Below are 21,706 nucleotides of genomic sequence, written 5' to 3'. Positions count from 1 at the left end.
ACCTTGCTGAAAAATTATTGAGTGTATAGGTTATTAATGGGAGTGAAAGTCCAATTAACCCTGAAGACTACGAAGCATTTTTGTATGTACTAGTTTGCTTGATCCAAATAACCATATCATGCTCCTCCTCTTGCATGAAGCCCCTCTAATGTAATACCCTTTGTTCAATAACTCATGGCTCTTCCCTTCATTACAAATTCTTCCCAGGTGACTGACCTATCACAATTTACTCTGTTATTAGTGTGGGAGACAACCTTTATGCCTCTACCCTACTCTTATAATTGGTCCCAAGAACATTGGATAGACGCTTAGGAACACTGCCGCACCTGAGTCTAGTAACACATCCTATAAAGTATTAGACAAACTTTCCTTCTAGTTTTATAAAATTCCCTGCACTGGTTGATGTTAAAGTTCAAATACCATTTGATGCAGCAATTTTGTTTCTGTATTCTTACCTGTACTTTTATCAATAAAATCCATGGACTCTTCACTTGCACTAAAGTGACTAGAGGTTGCTTTTTTCTCTCCATCCTGTTCAACATCAGATCCAGTGTGTACTGATGAATTTGTACTCATTGGTGAACGTGGCATGTCTGTTAGGGAAATTCTTCGTCCAGTACTGCTACTTAGCATAGATTTGCTCATTAAAATCTTGGGTGATGCTGTCATATCAAAATTAAGTTTGATTTTCTCTTGTTTATCTGTCTTAGCAGTTCCAGCTCCAGGATTTGAAGGGTCTAACAACATTTGGTACTGATTGTTGGGAGTATATGGTGTCCGGAAAGGTGCATAATTAAATACGCCAAACTTTCTACGAATGTTCTCCACATAAACCTCCATCTCTTGCATTGCACTGTTGAATATGCTTTTAGTCTTTTTCACAGAAAAAGGAATTTCTTTAGACATGAGGTAGCAATTATTTACTGGAACCCAGGCTCTGCAAATAAGACAGTAAAAGAAACCATATAAATGGTACTTAATTTTTATTTCATTGTAAAAAGCAATTCTTACATATTTCAATGGGTATTTGATACATGCTTAAGGTAGAAAGTTTATTTAGCACCTACTTGTAAACTGAAAGGTCTATTTAATCAGTCTCCAGCAAAAATTAATAGTTCTAGAAATACATCTTTCAAAACAATTCATTAAAAAAAATCAATTAAGGAAATTCAAAATCCGACCTTCAAATACCAGGTGATGTGCATAAGACTATATATTGCAATTCAAATTTCTTAAACTGAACGTGATACAATACAGAAATAACTGTTAACTTCACAGTTATTCTTTTATTGCACAGCAAATCATTTTGCAATATTATGCTTACATTATCATTTAGTCCACTCTATATATGTGGTGATTCCTTAGGACTAAGTTGATCAACCAAATACTATTAGTATATATAAATAATTCCTTTTACTGTTACATTTGGTGGCCACCTCATAATGACCAACCGGCCAGTAAAAGAAGATCCCACCATAATAAATATAAACATTTCTACATATTTGAGGATACTGCTCAAAATCCAGGAAAAAAATTACTTTCTTCATAAAAATAAAAACCCATATTTTAATTTGCTCTCTTCATGAAATCTATGTATAAGTAAAGTTTCCTGTTAAAATAAAGAACACTAGAAATAGTTAGAAATCATATAATTGTATCAAAGAAACGATAGCAGTGAACAAAAAGGCTTTTTCTGTCACTTGATCAAATATCATCTTTCAAACCATGTGGGATAAATTCTTCCCTCATGATTTACACTGAGGTTTAGAGCTTTTATGTAGCCAGCCCTGAAAATTCTTCCTTTTTACAGCACTCAAATTAACAGTCCACCATGACCATTTCTGAACAAAAATTCCTTTTACAAATCCTAACTACAATGGACTTTCTAATTCATAATTCTGTCATGTTTGGTTACGTAAACATCAGTTACCAAATCTGACTAAATGTATCCCCTTCAATGGACAAAATTATGTTATCTTTTTAGATTTTTTAAAACGAGTTCTCCCAATGTGCTTCTTATATTCTGTACAAAAAAAAATCACTATTTGCAGAATGTTAACATTTTAACTAATGCAGCTACCACCTAATCATTCACCAAAAAGGAATGATCTGAATTATTCCATCATTTTTTGATTAATTCCCACCTGTCATGTTGACCAAAGAAACGAGCATCAACTTGACCATCTTTATCTCTCAGTGCTTTAGCCGGCCAGAATGGGAAACCCTTGAGTTTAGCCCAAACCAATGGGTGTGGATTGCTCTAGAGGAAAGTGCATAGTGACCACATGGTGAGAAAACTATTTTAAGCCATGCATTATTTTCTAACTGCTGACATGCAAGACAATAGTTATTTATATGACTGAGATTGTAAAAATGTCTCAAATTTACAACTTTAAATGAAGTCATTCTTTGTCCAGCTACTGTATGGCTTTGAGAGGTTTCCTATCTTATAAAAACTATTTTTGTCTTCTTTTAAAACCTATTCTCTCTGTAGCAATTAGTTGCCAGTGATCTTTTGCCTCATTCTGATTACTGAAAGATAACTTCAGAACAATAATTCAAACATCGAATCAATTTAAACTAATCTGTACAGGTAGTCCATCCTCAAAATTAATTTTAATTAATTTCATAATTTTAATTAAAAATCAGAATATTACCGTTGCAATACTTTAGGAAAACACTTACATTTGGGCAGTGTAAATAATGCTTCTATATAAAAAGGTAAAGGTTCCCCCGCACATGCATGCTAATCGTTTCCAACTCTAGGGGCCGGTGCTCATCTCCGTTTCAAAGCCGAAGAGCCAGAGCTTGTCCGAGGACATCTCCGTGGTCATGTGGCCGGCATGACTAGACGCCAAAAGGCGCACGGAATGCTGTTACCTTCCAACCGTAGTGGTCCCTATTTTTCTACTTGCATTTTTACGTGCTTTCGAACTGCTAGGTTGGCAGAAGCTGGGACGAGTAACAGGCGCTCACTCTGTTGTGCGGCACTCGGGATTCGACCCGCGAAACTGCCGACCTTCTGATCGACAAGCTCTCTCTTTTCACAGAAACATAGAAAACTGCTGGCAGAAAAAGATCTAGATCTGCCTATGAGTTTGTTTTTTAATTAATTAATTAATTAAGATTAGTTATTTAAATTATTTTTATATTTTATTTATTTTTATTTTATTTTTTATTTTTCTGGATGATGGACATCTGTTTATCACAAGCATTTTTAAACTCAGTTACTGATGATTAACCTACTACCTCCTCTGGAAGTTGGTCCCAAGCTTACATTAGTCTTTCTGTGAAGTAATTTTTTCTAATATTACTTTTGAAGTTTCCTCATCAGTTTGAAGTTAAATGTAAGTATAGTATTATTTTAGATTTTGCAAAATATAGAATGTAATGTAGCCCACCACACATAGATATAATATATAGTTTATAATAATAAAATAAGAATAATAAAATCTGTTGTGGATTTTTTAGTTTAAAGGCACCATATTTTATATTATGATGTGATGATTAACTGTAATGTGTTACTGTTTCAATTTTTTTTAATTCCATGTCTATGCTAGTTATAAGCACAAAAGAAATTAAACATCTACTATCGCTACTTAAAATACATGCATATATGCATATGTCACAACATTATGCTATCACTCCCAAATAATTCCTCTACTAAACAAGCAGTCTCCAGTTTAAGAGCAAGGTTCTGTTCCCAAAGTCTGTTCTTAAATCAAATTTGTATACAAGTTGGAACATTATTATTGTATATTGCTGTATAAGTAGTACTGAGTAATGAATTTCAACCACTGCATATTTAACTTGAATCATTATGTTTAACTTGAAATCTGATACAATAGGCTCTGTTCTTAACTATGGGTGTCCTTTAACCAGAGTGTTCTTAACAAAGGGACTTGGTGTATATTCTCCAAACCATAAGAAATCCAGACAGGTTAAAAACATTGTGTAATTAAATCTAATGCTGTATAGAAAAAAAAGTAATGGCTTCTGAGATTTGATTTTTAAAAAACTGGTTGTTAGTAGATTTCAAGAGTTTCAAAAAAATTATATTTGAATGCATTGAGGCTTCAATGTTTCATTACAGGTGACAAAGCAGGGATGAGATAATGGAAGAGGCTTTATCTCAGAGCTGAATTGTGATTCTAGTATTTATGTAACAACTTCACTTAAGGTTTGTCTTACCCATTAAAATATATGTCCATTTGCTCATTTATTAAATTATTATTCTATATAAACCTGAATAATAGTGCCAGATGATTTTAGGATTTGGAACTATTAACCAAATCTAGATCACTTATATTTTCTATCAGAGGTGCTCGAATGAAGGAAAGACTAACTAATCAATTTCTATTATCAATCAGCGGCAATGTGTGGGTTTTGAGCAAAAACAGAAGATTTTTTATTTAAAGCAGTATGCATAAAAATGAAATTCACTGTGTTTCTATATATGCTGTTTATCATTTAATATCCCCCCTTCCTTTTTTTACTTACACAAGGTTCACAAAACCAATTTTCTCGTTTTTGGCAAGCAGCTAAATAACATTCTGGACATACTTCAATTTCATTCATCTGTAAAAACAAACATGAACTATTATGGAGTTGGAGCATAAGATTAAATGTATTTACAATTCTATTCAATCCTGCAATCAAGAGTAACATGGCAGTCATTTATAATTTTCTACTCCAAATAATTATTTTGCCTGAGTGTATTCAGGAATTTATGCATACTAATTTTTGCTGCTTCATAAAATTCAACATCAGCCTTTTACTATACAGTAAACAAAGACAATATATAAATAAATGAAAGTATGAAAACATTGTGCTTGATAGCAACACATAGTTTTGCATAAGAAAATTTTAATTTAAGCAATAAATTTAAACGATGCTGGCAAATTGAGTTTTTATAAGATCATTAGACTTTTTATGCATGGCATACAATTTGCCTTTATCTGTTGATGGAACAATATTTATCAGCAGAATCTGTTAAGAATTCTTAAAGGATTATTTTGTGAAGATTTTGGAGGAGAGCAGAAGGAAAAAGGCTGCAGATTTCCACTACATGTTGAAAAAGTCAATGTACTTTAGACATAGCCTGTTATCTTAATAAATACTTTCAAAGGTATTTTCACTTTGGCAATGCCAATTCTAGATCCATATCTTTCAAAACAGATTTTTATAAAGTTAGTATGTTTGAGTAATGCTATAAAATAACAAAATTACTGAAAATAATCTAGTCTGATTTATATATAATCTGCAATAATAATTTGATATTTATGACTTCAATTAGTCTATATGCTTAATAGGCACAAGTATTCCATATATGTCTATGCAGAAATACTTTATTTATAGACTTTGTTCTTTTAGATACATGAGTAGAGGATTGCAATCTAAAAACTGGAATACAGATTATTCAGTTGCTGAAATTTTGAAATTCTACTTCATTTTATGTAATAAAAATACTCAAACTATGATTTCTAGTTTTCTTAGCATTACATAAAATTGTTGGTTAAATTAGTATAATAAAAATAAATGCTAACTTGGAAATACATACCTCATGTTCACAGATTTTAATTATGACTTTTGCTGTTTGTGTCAATTTGTGATTTCCTGGGGAAACAGGGAAGTACAGATGTCTAATTAAATCTGTTACAAAAGATGCTTATTATTTGTGTTATCTAGAGTGTAAACATATTCAGTTTGACATGCATGTTTCAAAAGGCGAAATTAATTAAATATAAATCTTGAATCTAGCCAGTAGAAATGGCAAGTCATAAAAGTAAATCATTCGTAAATCCAGATGTAATAGAGCCACATTTCACAAGTATTCATTCTTATTGAACTTATAATTAGGTAATGTTTTCTTTAGTGTTACCTTGTAGCATTCCCAGAGAAATCATTTTGAATGCACCTTTTCAACCCAAATTTAAAAGAACATATCTTAATAGTTATCACACCTGATTTTATTATTTAGATTTGCAAATGATAGCATTATTGTAAAGGAGATATAAAATATTTCAGTTTATACATTAATATAAGGCACACACAGGATTAATCTCAATATAAAACCTCAATGTGAAAAAGCTATTTTCAAAGACCTGTTTATAGAATCTCAACTAAAAATATTAAATATTTATTGTCCCATCTTATCTAAAAGATTCTTAAATTGAAAGAGAGAATGGAAAGGGATACATTTAACTCTTAGGGCTGTATTCAACTTGTTTCCTTCTACTGATAGAGGATTTTATGATGTGGGGAAAAGCAGATTGATTTGGGAAAGTTTTGCATCCCAAAAGCCTATTTTTTTTCGGGAGGGGGGAGGGGGGAACTTGAGGAAAACACACTACTTTCATTACTAAATATTTGAAAAGATTTGTGTTCTTTCTACTTGAAACCTTTGGGTCATTTACTTCCATTTATTGTATAAAAATTAATTGCAAGTTTTCCTTGCTTATTGACTGCCTTGTTTAATGACTATTCAAAGTTAGAGGAATGCTGAATAAGTAACATTACAATTGGTCCTTGCATTTATGAACTTTACAGCTTCCCCCAGGGTTACATGATCACCATATTTGGATTTCACAGCCAGATTCTGAAAAGAAAAGTCAACAGAGAAACCAGCAATAAAATCACAAGTTATGGTTACACGATACCTCATTTAATGACAACAGAAGTGAAGTCACAAGTTTGTCAGGTTGACATGACATCTTCCTTAATGACTGCATCTCTTACCAGTGGAGTTACTGGTCCCAATTGTGGTCATTAAGTGAGGACTATCTGTACCTTCAAGGAAATACGCATATACATACCCCCATTGTAAATAATGCAATTGTGCAAAATCCATTTGGCATCAGCCAGAAAGGCTTCAGTGCAACCATACATCTTCTTTTTAACATTCTGGAAAAGATAATATAAACATTGTATTAAAATGAGGAAATAATATCTAAATCCAGAAGCTATCTACTATATCTAATTTTCTTAATACTTTTATTCAAAATAAATGAATGGAAAGATTACAATTGAAATAATCATGAACTGGGAGTAGACATTAGATTCAGGAATGAGTTTTCAAAAAGCTAGATATTATAAACCTCAATATAATCAATTAGGTGCCATTTTGGCTACCAACGTTGTTGGAATATAATTACAGCATATCAAATATAATTACTGAAACTTGACCAAATTATAGGAATTTTGAAACATATTGTTATGGTCATTTCTTTCTTATACATGAAAATCTACTTTGAACATGGAACAGAGTACCATAATACACTTGAGGAAAAAAAGAATCACAGATACTTTCTTTTTAAATTATGTCACTTAAAATATAAAAATGTTCACAGGTAGCCAGCCTCAAAATTGATTCTATGAAACAGATATTTGAATGCCCTCTATAGTTAAATTAAATTATGCAATTACTCTTTGCCTCTCCCACTCTTAGAAACTTTGCATGCACTTATTTCCAAAACGTAATAAAAGCAGAATGCTCTTTGATAAAAGCAAAAATGATATACTTCTTGAAACTAAACAACTAACTGCCCCTAGGTTAAAGGTTCTAAGAATGTTTGTCCTGCAAAAGAGACAACTGTGGGGACATATCACAATAATTAAGAAGACTTCCACATACAGCAAGAAGTGGACATTCTCTATTGCCCCATAAGGCAGGACCAGAACCAATGGATTGGTATAAGAAAGGAAATTGAGGCTAGATGTCAAAGGAATATTTTTTTATTTATACAATCTGTCAACCAGTGGTATAAGTTGCTACAGGAAGTGATTGAGTCCCCTTTGGAAGAGATCCTTACTAAGGTCTTGATCATTAGTCAGAGATGGCCAAACAGAACCTCCAAATCTAACCCAAAGGGGTTAGATTAAATGAACAGTAAACTAAGCTCCCTTCCAACTCCATATTTTCACTTAATGAACTTCACACATTTGAAAGAGCCCTTATTTATCACATCAACAAAATCTTCACTGTTTCTGTGAGAGATAAATTGAAAAAAATTAACAATGATCTCATGAAGCGGAATAATCTCCTTCCTGTCTTACAAACCTTTTCTAACGTACAAAGGTCCATTGGATGAAAGATGTATTCTGCATAATCTGGATGCTGGTCCAGTGAAACTGGCTTTTGAAATGGCTCTGTCTGTTTCAATAAACACAAAACAATTACAGTTACAATATAAATCTTTCTAGAAACAACTATATTGCTTAAAAACAAATAATGTGTCAAAACCAGGGTGATTATGTTTGCAATCTAGCTAATCAATCAAATTGAGCAAGAATCATTTATTTAAATTTAATCAGGTAAAAGCTTGAAAATCAGACTTCAATATTATAATCACTAGGCATTCACTAGTCTCAATTCATGGCCAAATGAGAACTTACTGCACAGGTAGTCTGCTTTTAAGAACTAGCCAGTTCAAAATTACAAAAGCACTGAAAGTTACTTTTCAACCAGTCCTGAGACATATGACTGTTACAGCATAGCAAAGTTACATGATGATGACCATGTTGCCAGTCCCAATTATGGTTGTTAAGTGAGGACTCCCTATAATTGTCACATGTTCACATATATGTATTACAAAATTAATGCAACTTTAACACATTCATATTTAGAGTCTCTCCCAGGTCTATATCTATGTGTTTTAAAACATTGTTTTAAAACAATGTTTAAACAATTTAAAACAATGTTTTAAAACATTGACAAACAAACAGCAGATCTAACAATGCTCTTCCTCTTCATCTTGGTCAAGCCAATTTTAACTGAATTTTAAATTTATTTATTTATTATTTATTTTTTAATGTTTTATATGGTATTTTTACTGAATAAGTATAAGCTGTCTAGAATTGCCTCAGCAAGATGAGCAGCAGGATAGATGGATGATAGAGACAGACAGACATTGTACAATGTTAACACATACTATATAACTAGATATCTAAAGACAATTTATTTTCAAACAAGCAATAATACACAGAAGAGTCAAATATCAACAGATATCTTCTTACCCCTGGCTGTTTCATTTTTTGTAGTGCAAACTTGAGCAAGTAGGATAGCTGTTCAATAGTGAGCATTGTCATAGCTTTACTCTGTGTTTCTATGCATTCTGCTACAGTAATTTTCTAAAAATAAAAATCAAAAATACTGAAAATTCTTAATAATAATTTTTACATGCAAAAGCAAACATTGAAATTTATTTTACATTATGTGGAATTATGAATACCAGATATCCATGTTCATGAAAATACTGTGTTATTTCTCCAGGGTGGAGTATAAATGTTTTGTACATGGATGCGTCTGACCAATATGAAAAAGATAAGTAGGGTCTCATCTAGTTAGTATTTGGATGGCAGACCACTAGGAAAACTTAAAACAGTCTATAAAACAGACTGGGAAATCAAGAGTGACAAGCTACTTGTTTATTCTTGGCAATAAAACTACAGGGATGATCCATCACAAATCTAGCATGACTGGAAGCAGGCAGGCTTCACATTCACTTCATTATCTTCTTGACTGATTTTAAAGGCCCATAAGGCAATGAATTATATATACTGAGATGCATAGCCTTAATCTATATTTGATTATGTTGAAATCAGTGGAACTACTACCTCCTTAAATCTTAGTAGTTTCAATGAATATTTTGAGAGTGATCACGTCTGGATCTAATCAACTTATTATCCCAATCTAACTTTCTTTCTTGAGCATGTCCATGGCCTAGAATTCTTCATTGTTTGTTTTTGGTAAGTGGAAGATACAACATGTACAAAATAAATACAATACATATAAAACTGAATTTAAAATAAGGTAGCATAGTTGTCTATATAAAGTGGAAGAAAATGCTTGATTGGCAATATCAATTCTTTGACTCATGTCTCACAGCATATAAACTTAAACAGTCGATAAATACAAGAACCCTAAATGTATTTTTTCTAAAAATAACCCTATTTATTTTTAAAGATAGTGGCAACAATTAGCAGATTTTGTATGAGGCAAATTATTAGTCATATCTAGCATGTTTTGAGAAAATCTATTATGTTGTTCTCTGTTCACATTCCTTATAATCTTACAAACTCAACAACTTAAAACTTGTCTTTTAAATGGTTATTTTAAATGTTCTGGAAACTACTTTTTTCTGAAATGTTTTCACACTGTACAATATACACTTAATACACAAAACGAATATTTTCAAAATAAAATTATGAAAATGCCAGAGTAAAACATTTTATCATGATAGCATGTAATCTTAATATCCTCTGCTTTCTCATTCACATGCTGCCCTTCTCCATGGTATCTGACAAAGCAAATCCAATGAGCCTAAAAAATAAATTGTGAATAAAAAACCAACATCATAACAAAACATAAAACTGCTAAATATGGTAAAGGCCTTAATTTGTATGATTATTTACATTAAGCTATCTTTTCAAGACATGACTACACAGTCAAAGTCAATGATAAGAGAACCATTTTCTAGAAAGTGAGAAATTAGGAGCAGAGAAACAAATATGGGCCTCATACCTCACATTCTGGGCAAAACCAATCCCCCTCTGGCTCCGCTGTCAGTTTCAGACACTTAGCGTGATAAACCCGAGGGCAGAGTTCACAGCAGAGGACTTGGCCTTCCCGATGACAAACCCAGCAATAGAAATCATTCCGTCCATCCTGCGGTACAACATCAACAGGGTCTGTGGTGAGTGGCTGCTTCATATAGTAAAACGGACCATGTCTTAGTTCTGACTGAAATGTAGGCAAGAAAGACAGGTTTGGTTTCAAAACAAATTTGTATTTTAAAATTAAAATAAGCAAATATGACCAATCAGCCCCCACCTAATGTTTATGTAGTTCCAACTTTCATTCAGCACACCATGAGTTTTTGAAAACAAAGCTTATATTCACTAAAGTAAATACTTTTTTCCAAATCAGATCCACTGGATCTTCAACTAGAAGCAAACTACATGAACCATTATTCATTTGCTTAGAAATTTTGCGGCATTTTAAAAAATAATCAGTATTTAGGGATAGATGAAGAGGTCTTTATTCTTTATACCATGTAGAATTGATCTGGATCAGAAACTTCTATAACTGACCACACATATAATTAAATTTCCTCTCAATGTGAAAAGTGGCCACTGGAAAAAGATGGAGCCAGCGGTTGTGAGATGGATTGAAATAATTATTTCAAAGTAACGTTCACAATGAATCTTCTTTTAAAATATTTACTGAGACTAAAGCTAGTTACAAGAATATTGCAGCTGAACTATTTTTCTCTGAGAACTGATTTATCCCATAATACATTAGGAAAGAGACTTTCTTAATTTCTTCCTAATTTCTTTCCTGAGAACTGGCAAGGAAATGATTTTTTTCAAGGATAAAAGGAATAACTTTCAGCTGGCTGTTTGCACAACCATCTACAGCCTCCTTATCTGTGCACCCAATCTTACAAATATATTAAATGCAGACTCTGTGTGTGTGTGTGTGTGTGTGTGTGAGAGAGAGAGAGAGAGAGAGAGAGAGAGAGAGAGACAGAGAGAGAGAAAGTGACAGATGTGCTATTCCATTGAAAATAGGAAAATACAACTGTTTTTCCAAACAGTATGCATAATTAGGTAATGTTTTAAATCTAACAACCTCTATTACAGAAATCCAGAAAGCCCAAGCTGTATAATTTATTTAGCTAATTTATCATTCATGTTTCTATAAGTAAAACTCTTTTACCAAAGGAATTGCACAGTCAGATGAATTGCTAACATATATCATAAGCACATAATAATGATACATTGGCTTCCTTTTAAAAGACAAAATATATTTAGAATTAGTTCTGTTAAGAGAACATAATTATATTGAATACTACAGTATTGAGAAATTTGTTTTGTTTCAAGGAACAATTGAAGAATCGCTACAGTATCACTTACTTTCTATTAACAATATACATATACATAGAATGAATGCTATTGCTAAGCACATTGATTTGTGCTTTAAATTGTAAGCCGCCCTGAGTCTTCGGAGAAGGGCGGGATATAAATGGTATTAAAATAAAATAAAAAAATAAAAATAAATTTAGCCAAGTTAATAGCTCAACATAATTGGTAAGACTGTCCCCTCAAATACACTTTTTACTTACAATCCTTTCCAGAAGTACTCTGACAACTACTCTATCATCTACTGAAAGATAGCCCAAGTGTGAATACTGTATGCAGCAATGTCTTGCACCATTATTTTAAACTCTAGATTTATACAGTTTGCCTACAATGTAAAAATCTATAATCTGTTATAATTTAGCTTATAGTGATCTGGCAGAAATGGATAAATCTACAGGTACCGTAGTACCTTCTGATAAAATGAGGACCTGCATTTCAGATAAATTGGATGTGTTCTGTTGACAGTAAAATGACTTTTTAAGTCATATTTTTTAAAAAAAAAATGCCCTCCCTTTACTCTTAGCATCTTTTTTAGAGATAATCTGAACTCAAGGTTCCAGCTTGATCATGCAATATTTTTATGTATTTATTTATTCAATTTCTGCAGATGCCCATCTCAGTCAATGATTCTGGTTGGCTTACAATTTTAAAAAATATTACAATTAAAACGCTAAAAACATTTTAAAACAATAAAATAAAAAAATAAAAACATCATACATACACACACACACACACAAATAAAATTTGGTATTTGCGGAAATAACCCGACCTTCGCTCCTTCCAACGCGACCTAAAAACCTATCTGTTTGAACAATCCGGCCTGGTCTGATGGGTTTTGTTTTAATTATTGTTTTAATGTAATTTATCTTCTGCATTTGGGCACTAGGGTTTAATTTGTTTTCAATTTCTGTATTTGGGCATTTTGATATTTATGTCCCTGTTCACCGCCCTGAGTCCTTCGGGAGAAGGGTGGTATACAAATCAAATAAAATAAATAAAAATAAATAAAACCCGTCTTCTAGGTCTCATGATTTGACACCCTTTGGCTGACAGGATCTGCAGCATGTCCACTCTGCCAAATCGGGTTGAACCCTTGGGAAAAGAGGTACCCCAGTCCCAAGGCATATAGAGCTTTAAACGTGACAACCACCACTTTGAATTGCACCTGGTATACCAGTAACCAATGCAGCTCAGGCAGAAGTGGTACTATATGGGCTATACATCTGGCACTCTTTACTATCTATGCAGCCATATTCTGCACTAGAAGAAGATTCTGAATGTTCTTCAGGGACAGCCCCATGTATAGTGAGTGTGTTACAGTAGTCTAAATGAGAGGTTACAAGGGCATGAATTACTGTGAGCAGGGCCTCCTGGTCCAGATATGGGTGCCACTTGCACACCACCCAAAGATGTGCAAAGGCTCTCCTAGCCATGCCTGCCACCTGCTCTTTAAGCAGGAGTGGTAGTTCAGGAGGGCACCAGATTGCACACAGGGTTTGTCTCAGGTAGTGTAACCCCATCCAGAACTAAACATGACAGAACCTTGTCTCCTTGTCCCAATACTCACAGCCACTCCATTTTGCCAGAGTTGAGTCGGAGTTTGTATCACCCATCCAGTCACCCAAAGCCTCCAGATACTGGGATAGGACATCCACAGCATCTCTCAAAGGCCCTGGGATAGAGATATAAAGCTGGGTATCATCAGCATATTAATATCTCATCCCAAATCAATGGATCACCTCAACAGCGGCCTCATGTAAATACTAAATAGAAGGGGAGAGAAAACAGAACCCTGAGGAAGGAGGAAAACTATCACAATACAGTGCCACACACCATCAATTCCTGAAACCAGCCCAGAAAGATATCATGATCAATGGTATTGAACACCGCTGAGAGGTCCAGAAGAGCCAGGATGGATGCACTACCTCCATCTCGCTCCTGCCAGAGATCATCCATGAGTACAATCAATGCCTTCTCAGTCCCAAACCCCAGTGTGAACCCCAACTGAAAGGTGTCTAGAAAATCCATCTTATTCAGGGTTTTATGAAGATGTTATGTGACCAGTCTCTCCACCAGCTTGCCTAGAAAAAGGAGATTGGAGAACGAACGAAAGCTGTCAGGACAACCTGGGCCAAGTGATGGTCCTTTGAGGAGGGGGCCCACCATTGCTTCTTTAAAAGTTAATTCTTAAGGAATTGCCTATCACTTAGACCCACACAGATTTAATTAGCTAAGAGGAGCACGGATTTAACACACAAGTGGCTGAACTACCGTGTTTCCCTGAAAATAAGACCTACCTCCAAAATAAGATTTGGGGGGGTTGGGGCGTGTATAAGCCCTACTCTGAAAATAAGCCCTACTTATTTGCTAAGACATGAGATGAAGCGGGGGGAGGAGGAGCTGCCCCATGCACCCCAAACCCGCTTACTGTGCTGCAGGGTTCCTGCTGCTGCCACAAGGCATGTCATGCTGCCGTTGCCATTGCAAGATGCATCCCACTGTTGCCGCCACTGCGAAGCACATCTTGCTACCATGAGGTGCATCGCGCCACTGTGGTGTGTTACACTGTTGCCACCACGGCAAGGTGCGTCCCGCCCTTGCCCCTACCAGCATGAGGATGTGTCTTATGGTGGCAATGGCAACAGCAGCAGGACGCACCTCACGGCAGCAGCGTCTGCAGCACGGCAAGCCTCGTGATGGCGCAATGCACCTTACTGCTGTGCTGCTGTGGCAGTGGCAGTAGTCCTGCGGCATGGTAAGTGGGTGTGGGGTGCATGGGGCAGCTCCTGGAAAAAAATAAGATATCCCCCCCAAAATAAGACCTAATGCCTCTTTTGGAGGACAAAAAATTATAAGGCTGGGTCTTATTTTCGAAAAAACACAGTAGCAGCTGAGCAGGTTCTGTCCACTTCCTAAGGTTCCATGGGCTCAAACTATGCGTGACATAGGACCCACCACCTCCATTTATTTTGCTACAAAGCTAGAGTCCAACATTGAACAAATATGACCGACTTTGCATAGCATATTCTTCATAGTGACACTTTAGATGAAACTCAGTATTGTTCCCTCCGCAGAGCAACCAAGTCACCCAAATACAGCCACTGGGCAACAAGGGCAGAGAAATAGTTATATTTCACCACCCCAACTGCCACAAGGTAGGTCCTAATAATGGCTCTGGTTCATGTGCAGCATATAGTTTATTATTATTTTCAAGTTAGTCTGACACATATCGTCTTCTACCCAAAATACAGTAAAACAAATGAAAGTCACAAAATTAATACAGAATAAGCAGTAGGTGGAAGGAATATCCACGAAGGAAAGAAAAAGTGGGAAATTAGGCAGAAATGAGGTCAGGAAAATAACAAGAAAGGAAAGAAAAGGAAAGAGAATAAATAATGCTATTTAAGCATTAGGAAAAGGATTACATTTACCAAACAGCTTATCTGAAGCATCAACTAATCTCCCCAGCTAATCTTCCAATGCATCCATACTTTTCCATAGCCATTTGCACCATTTGGTCATTTCTTTCTTATCTGTGCTTTCAACTATATAAATCTCCTCCAAGTGTATTAAAACCATTTTAAGAAAAAAAATCTTTCTTGTACATGCTGTATACTGATAGACATAGCCCAAATATCTGGCTAATAACCTCTTTAATTTCTTTCATCTTATAAATTATCCAATCAAATAAATAGGGTTATTATTATTCTGCTCACTTTGAGAATTTTATTATTATATTAAATTATTCTGCTGCAGTACTACTGAGATTCTGTTCTTAACTTGGAACTACCAGTACAGTTTATACCAGATACCTAAAATTTAATTAAAGAATTGCTTTACCCATGATAATCCGAACAGTTAACAGCAATTAAGTGGTTGGAATGTAAAAGTTCAAAAAAAAACCACTCTTAACCACAAGCAATATTTTTTACTGTCATTAAAGGAAATCAAGTTCTATCCACAATACGCAGTAACTTATATTTGGAGGTTTTCTTTAAATGATTACGAATTTGTTGCAGAGAAATCCTAAAGCTGCTTGAAGATTAATTGTGAAGAGTTTTCAAGGAAAAATATCCCTCAAATTTTTTAAACTAGATAACAGATATCAGAATCAATGGGGACATAATTGGCTCACTGTTCAAAAATATGGTGTTGGATACTTTTTATTTTGCTAAGATAATCACTCTAAACAAGCTCTTGGATGATCTAACTGCTATTAATTGCCAATGGTAGCCTTGCATTCATAGTCACTAATGAATACTCACAAGAGATTTAAAATTCTGGACCTCAGAATTTCATAGAAATAGCAGGCTTTGCACTGGCATCCAATAAGACTCCATTTCAAGTCCATAACTTCTTTATGGCTTAGCTCTTCCAGTACTTTCAGGACTGCCTTTTCCAAGTGCAATCTAATTAATCCATTATGGTCATTATGTGAGCAGTTGCTCAGTCTCTCATTTTCAGTAGCATTTATGGCCATTTGCAGCATATTGGGGTCATGTGACTGTGCTTTACATTTTTGCCAAAAATTGGTTTTTTGGGGAAAAAAGCCCCACGGTGAACAATTGGTTTGCTTAATGACTGGACATTTGCTCAACGACCGTCACAAAAAAGGGGCATCAGTCACATGATGACCTGTTTTACAATCATCACAACTTATGATCATAATGGTCAGGTTCCATTATGGTCGTAAGTTGAGGACTACCTGAATTACTTTTTAAAGGATAGTAACCTTACACTCACATATCAGGTGGACAAATTATCTTAAGTCACAGAATTATGCAAAACTTTTAATTTGATATGCTGTTTTATTTTCCTATTGTTCCCCCACTCCATAACAAATTGCTATATTAAACTAATTCTTTTTTAATGTAAAAGTTGCTCAAAGACTGGACAGTTGGTAAAGCTATTTGAATTTGAGTGAGGATATATTCCAACCTCCCACTATCATTTCATTAGCACATGAAATTCCTTTTACATATATATATATATATATATATATATATATATATATATATATATATATATATATGTAAATCATATACAAGAAGAAAATGTACACATTAAGATTAATAATGCTTTTAGGAAATAATACAATAAAATATAATCCTAGCAAAAATAATCTTTAGACTGTCATTATTTTTATCATATGGCATTCCAAAATATGGTAGAACTTCTAAAAACGTACTCTAAAATAACTAGCAATAGTGGAGAATAGAAAACTGATAAAACTTTGATAGAAGCCTTGATCAAGCAGCAGTAAAATAAAATGGTCTCACAATTCCAATTAAAAGAAACTCCTAATTAGTCTTTAGAGGGTTCTTCATTCACATTATCTTCAGCAAAATTAAAAGATCCCACCTGAGATTTGACATATTCAGCTTTTCAAGTAAGAAAACAAGATAGAAACAGTATCCAACATCTCTTACATACTTCCAGTCTTTTTAACGCAATGTAATCATCTAATAAATTACATGATTGTTTAAATTGCTACAATCCCAATACCTAAAATTATATTGGATTAAGTTTAAAATGAACCTTGGGAAATCTGTTCAACATTACTATTGTTTTATGTTTCATCTCAAAATAAATGACTATATTAGCCACTGGAAGTAGGCAGATGTTATCTTCATTGAAAGATGTATCAGATGTGGACATTGTAACTGATATCTTTAAGTTACCTTTCTATATGCTTTAGGGACTGCCACTGAAAAGTGTCCAGAAATTTCAGCTGATGCAAAATCCAGCAGCCAGAGAGTTAAGTAAAACATGTTATTGAGATATTATCTGCTCATACAAAGAATCATATTGGCTTAAAAAATACTTCTGGGTGCAATTCAGATAGTAATCTTGATTACCTTTAAGCATTCAATCAGTGCTGCTAGTGCCTGTAACATGGCCAACTTGTTTTTTTTTAAATCTTTTTTTTAAAAAGTCTCTTGTATCTCCTGCCAATTTTTTAAGTTTATCTAATGGAAATAAGAGGGCACCTTTTTTAACTGTGAAAAATTCAATCTGAAGATGACTATAAATAAAACTGACAGAGATTTTTTTTCAAATGTATGGTACCATACACAGTATCATGTAAGGAGTTGCAATCGTTGGACTTCAAAAATGCTGTAAAGCTATAATATGATGAAAAATGTAACTAAATTATAGACCCCAAAAATATTATGCAAAAAGGTTGCAATGTTCCAGACAAGCTTAGAAAGAGAAATAAAAATAAATAAGGACAACATGACACAGGAGTGTAGACTTTTTTTTTGTAATATTAAAATTTGAGAACTAATGAAGATAAATGTGACAGATAACAGGTAGTATTAATCTGACTAGGTTAATGTCATTATTTATTTAATAAATTTATATGTCCACCCATCTTGCAAACATGATTCTAGGGAACTAACAATTAAAGTAGAATAAAAAGCAAGAAAAATATTGGAAACAACATAAATAAAATAGCTGAGAATTATCATGACATCACACTTTCAGTGTAACCATGACCAAGAAACGGGTTCAGCCATACTATTAGGGTTCCAGCTTGATGGCAAAACCAGGTTTTTAATTCCCTGTGAAAAGCCAGCAGGATTGGGGCTAGTCTAATCTCTGGGGGAATAAAATCCCACCTCGTCCCACTTCATCGTGCCCTTCCCACATGTCCTTAGATTTTAATGGTTGAATTTATTTATATTTTAATGTATATTTGTAAACATATTTTAATGACTGTAATCCACCCTTATTGTAAGGTGGGCAACCAATAAATTTTAGGAATAAATAAAAAATACCTCTTACTGGATCTAACTGGATGGGTAGACACCATCAGGAAGAGACAATCTCAAGTAGGTAGGTCCTGTAAATTATTTTTAGTTTTCCTTGTTGTTTTGCATAGCTTTCAAATGCTATGGGCATGATTCAAAAAGACTAGTATATAAATATTGCATAAATATAAACAACAGTTACCCATTAGTGGACAATGGAGACTTCCCATGGCAAATTTTAACTTTATACTACAAGTTGCAATTATTATATGCTGCTCCTTCCATGACACTCTTTTAAAAATATCAGTAATAGTGTACTATGAAGAACTAATTCATCATATTCCGGCACATATGAAAACACCAGCTCCTTTGGTAAGTCTATAATGTTGGGAAGGCTGGAAGGAGTCACCTTTGGCCAGATGGGTGGCATACAAGTTTGATAAATAAATAAAGGAAAGAGAAGAGGACAATGATCAGCAGCAAGATGGTTGGCACTCAATTACAGTGATAATGAGTGTATTGTTAGAAGGACCCGAAGAGTCAACTTGGGGACAGATTGTTCTGGAGCCTATGGAGTCACTAAAAATCAATACCAATTTGATGGTACACAATTAAGCAGAGAATTAAGAGTCGTTTGATTTCCAAATGTACCCAAAAGTTTTCCCCAGAAAATCCCAATTTGCTGTGAAATAAAGTATATGGCATCTACCATTCTTTAGTTCATATGGTGCACACTTTGGGCAAAGGTTGAGGTATTCTTTGGTGAAAGGTTGAGGGGCACTAATACTTTTGGCTGTACCTGAACCTCACCATATATGGATCCACATACAAAACCAGATGGGCAAAGCATCACTGTAACAGTTAGGTTTCATGGTGGGAACACTGTTGCTTGTTTCAGAGCAGAAACAGCATCCAGGGCTTGACAGCTGGCAGGGGAAGGAACATTTTGCATTTCTCAGGATTGGGATATTTTTCAGATTTTCTGAGGACACATCAAAGAAATAAAGTGGACCTGTGCAGAGAACTGGATTTGAAAAACAAAATATCTTTTGGTTCATGAATGTAAGTACAAGTACCACCTGTTGGAAATATCTTAAGCCAAATGTGCATTTACCAGGGATTGCATACTACGTTTTGGAGGGCAGGCACCAAACTTAGGAAAAGATGCAGATGTGTTATGGTGTTCTCAAGAAGTGACGTATAATGTACCAAACATATTTTATCCTCTGAAGCCAGGTATCTGTATAGTTCTGGAATGAAAGAGCCCTTGAGTCCACCTGATCCTATAACAGTTTATTTGTTGATCCACAGCCTTAAAAATTATAGATGATCCAACAATGGTGCTCAATTTTTCTACTAGGGCACCAAGTAACTAGTTCAGCTGTCTTGCCCAAGGATCTCTTTTAATATTAGTTCTACTATAACAAGTAACATATGCAGCTTCAGAATGGCTTTATTAATTCATTCAGAATAAAATACTACCCTTAGCTGATTGGATTGCAAAAATGTAAAAATCTTGATCTGAGCTTAAATTAAAAATCTATACTTGCATTTTTGCAAAATCATTGATCATTTTTATTGTCCAGCAATGACCCTGAGGCTAACCAAAATGAATATTGCACATACATTCTTGATAGTTATTGCTAATGTGTGTTGAAATATAGTGAACGACGAACATATTGAACTTTTGTATTACTTTATTTTGTACACTAACAAGATCATTAGAGTGATAACTTTATTTAAAAAAACCTACCATATGCAATAGCATTCCTCCTAAAATCCACACAGATCCAATCTTAATATAACTACCTCCTAAAGTCCACACAGATCCAATCTTAATATAACTACCTAACTTTTTCAGCAGAACCAGGGGCAGGGTAATTTGTGATCTTCCCCCAGGTTCTGATATTGATTTTAGCCAACTTGTTTTATAAGTTGAAAAATTGCTGTGTTAACTCTAATGTGGGCTAATATTTTTACTGTTATTGTCAGACTTTTAATTTCTATTAACATAATATTAATGCTTTTAAGGAGGATTTAAAAATCCAATTCATTCAATGAAGCAGTCTCCTTAGTAGTGATAGCCAAGAGCTGATGCTGAAAACGGCAAAAGGGCTGTTTTAAAATTTTATTAATAAAGCTACTATGTTTCCCCAAAAGTAAGGCCTACACCAACAATAAACCCTAGCTTAATTTTCGGGGGTGGGCCTAATATAAACCCTATCCCAAAAAATAAGCCCTAGTTTTGGAGCGAGGCACACACCTAAAAATCAAGCTAGGGCGCAGGTGGGGGTGTGGAGCTGCCCCACCCGCCCCACACAAACGTACCTTGCAGTCAGGCCTCTCCTTGTCGGCCCTCTTCTTCTTCTGAGGCTCTTCTGCAGCCAGGCCTGCATTTCTCAGTCACAGGGCTTTCCGGAAGGCCTGTGCAGCCAAGAACCGAGCTATGGATTCAATCCATAGCTCAGTTCTGCAAGGCCTCAGCAGCTGAGCACCAAGCTATGGATTGAATCCATAGCTCGGTACTCGGCTGCTTAGGCCTTCTGGAAAGACCTGACTGCAAAATGCAAGCCCGAATGAATGCATTCATTCATTCTGGTCCAGAAGAAGTGGACCAGCTGGGTGGGGCTGTTGGTGCCAGAGGTGAGGAAATGCCTACTCTAAAAATAAGACCTGGTGCCTCTTTTGGAGGCAATAATAATAACAACAACACCCTGTCTTACTTTGGGGGAAACACGGTAGATGGCAGATAGATTTAAGATTTTATAATTGTACAGTATTTTCATTTTGATTATAAATTTTTCATGGTATGTACTAGCTTTGTTCCTTTTATATATTTTTAACTGCTGCTTAATTCTAATATATTTATTTTTATTGTGGCTGGTTTGTGCCATGGTGATTGTACACATTGTAAATAAACCCATTACATTCCTGTCTGTTGCCTAGTTTCTATGGCAACTGAGACAGTTTGAAAGTCAAAGAAATAAGCATTTTAGCATGCTTTAGCATCATGCTAGATCATGAACCAT

At 34.5% G+C, this 21,706-nt stretch overlaps 1 protein-coding gene across 6 annotated transcripts in view; it reads right to left on the bottom strand.

Annotated features, from left to right (window-relative positions):
• The window catches only part of ZMYND8 (zinc finger MYND-type containing 8), a 104,214-nt gene that overhangs the window by 28,004 nt on the left and 54,504 nt on the right, over positions 1–21,706 (bottom strand). For 4 of the 6 annotated variants that reach the window (XM_083357470.1, XM_083357469.1, XM_083357472.1 and 1 more), the window contains 8 exons: positions 10,523–10,741; positions 9,016–9,129; positions 8,060–8,152; positions 6,816–6,903; positions 5,561–5,616; positions 4,501–4,578; positions 2,145–2,260; positions 456–937 (listed from right to left, as the gene is read on the bottom strand). In XM_083357470.1, the coding sequence (XP_083213596.1) occupies positions 456–937; positions 2,145–2,260; positions 4,501–4,578; positions 5,561–5,616; positions 6,816–6,903; positions 8,060–8,152; positions 9,016–9,129; positions 10,523–10,741 (1,246 nt within the window). Of the gene's footprint in view, positions 1–455; positions 938–2,144; positions 2,261–4,500; positions 4,579–5,560; positions 5,617–6,815; positions 6,904–8,059; positions 8,153–9,015; positions 9,130–10,498; positions 10,742–13,755; positions 13,940–21,706 lie in introns of those variants that run through there. The other 2 variants (XM_083357471.1, XM_083357474.1) reach the window with 2 other exon arrangements.

The sequence above is a fragment of the Vipera ursinii genome, assembly GCF_947247035.1.
Source record: "Vipera ursinii genome assembly, chromosome: 3".
In the NCBI taxonomy this organism is placed as follows: Eukaryota; Metazoa; Chordata; class Lepidosauria; order Squamata; family Viperidae; genus Vipera; species Vipera ursinii.
This window is presented reverse-complemented; position numbering and strand designations above follow the sequence as displayed.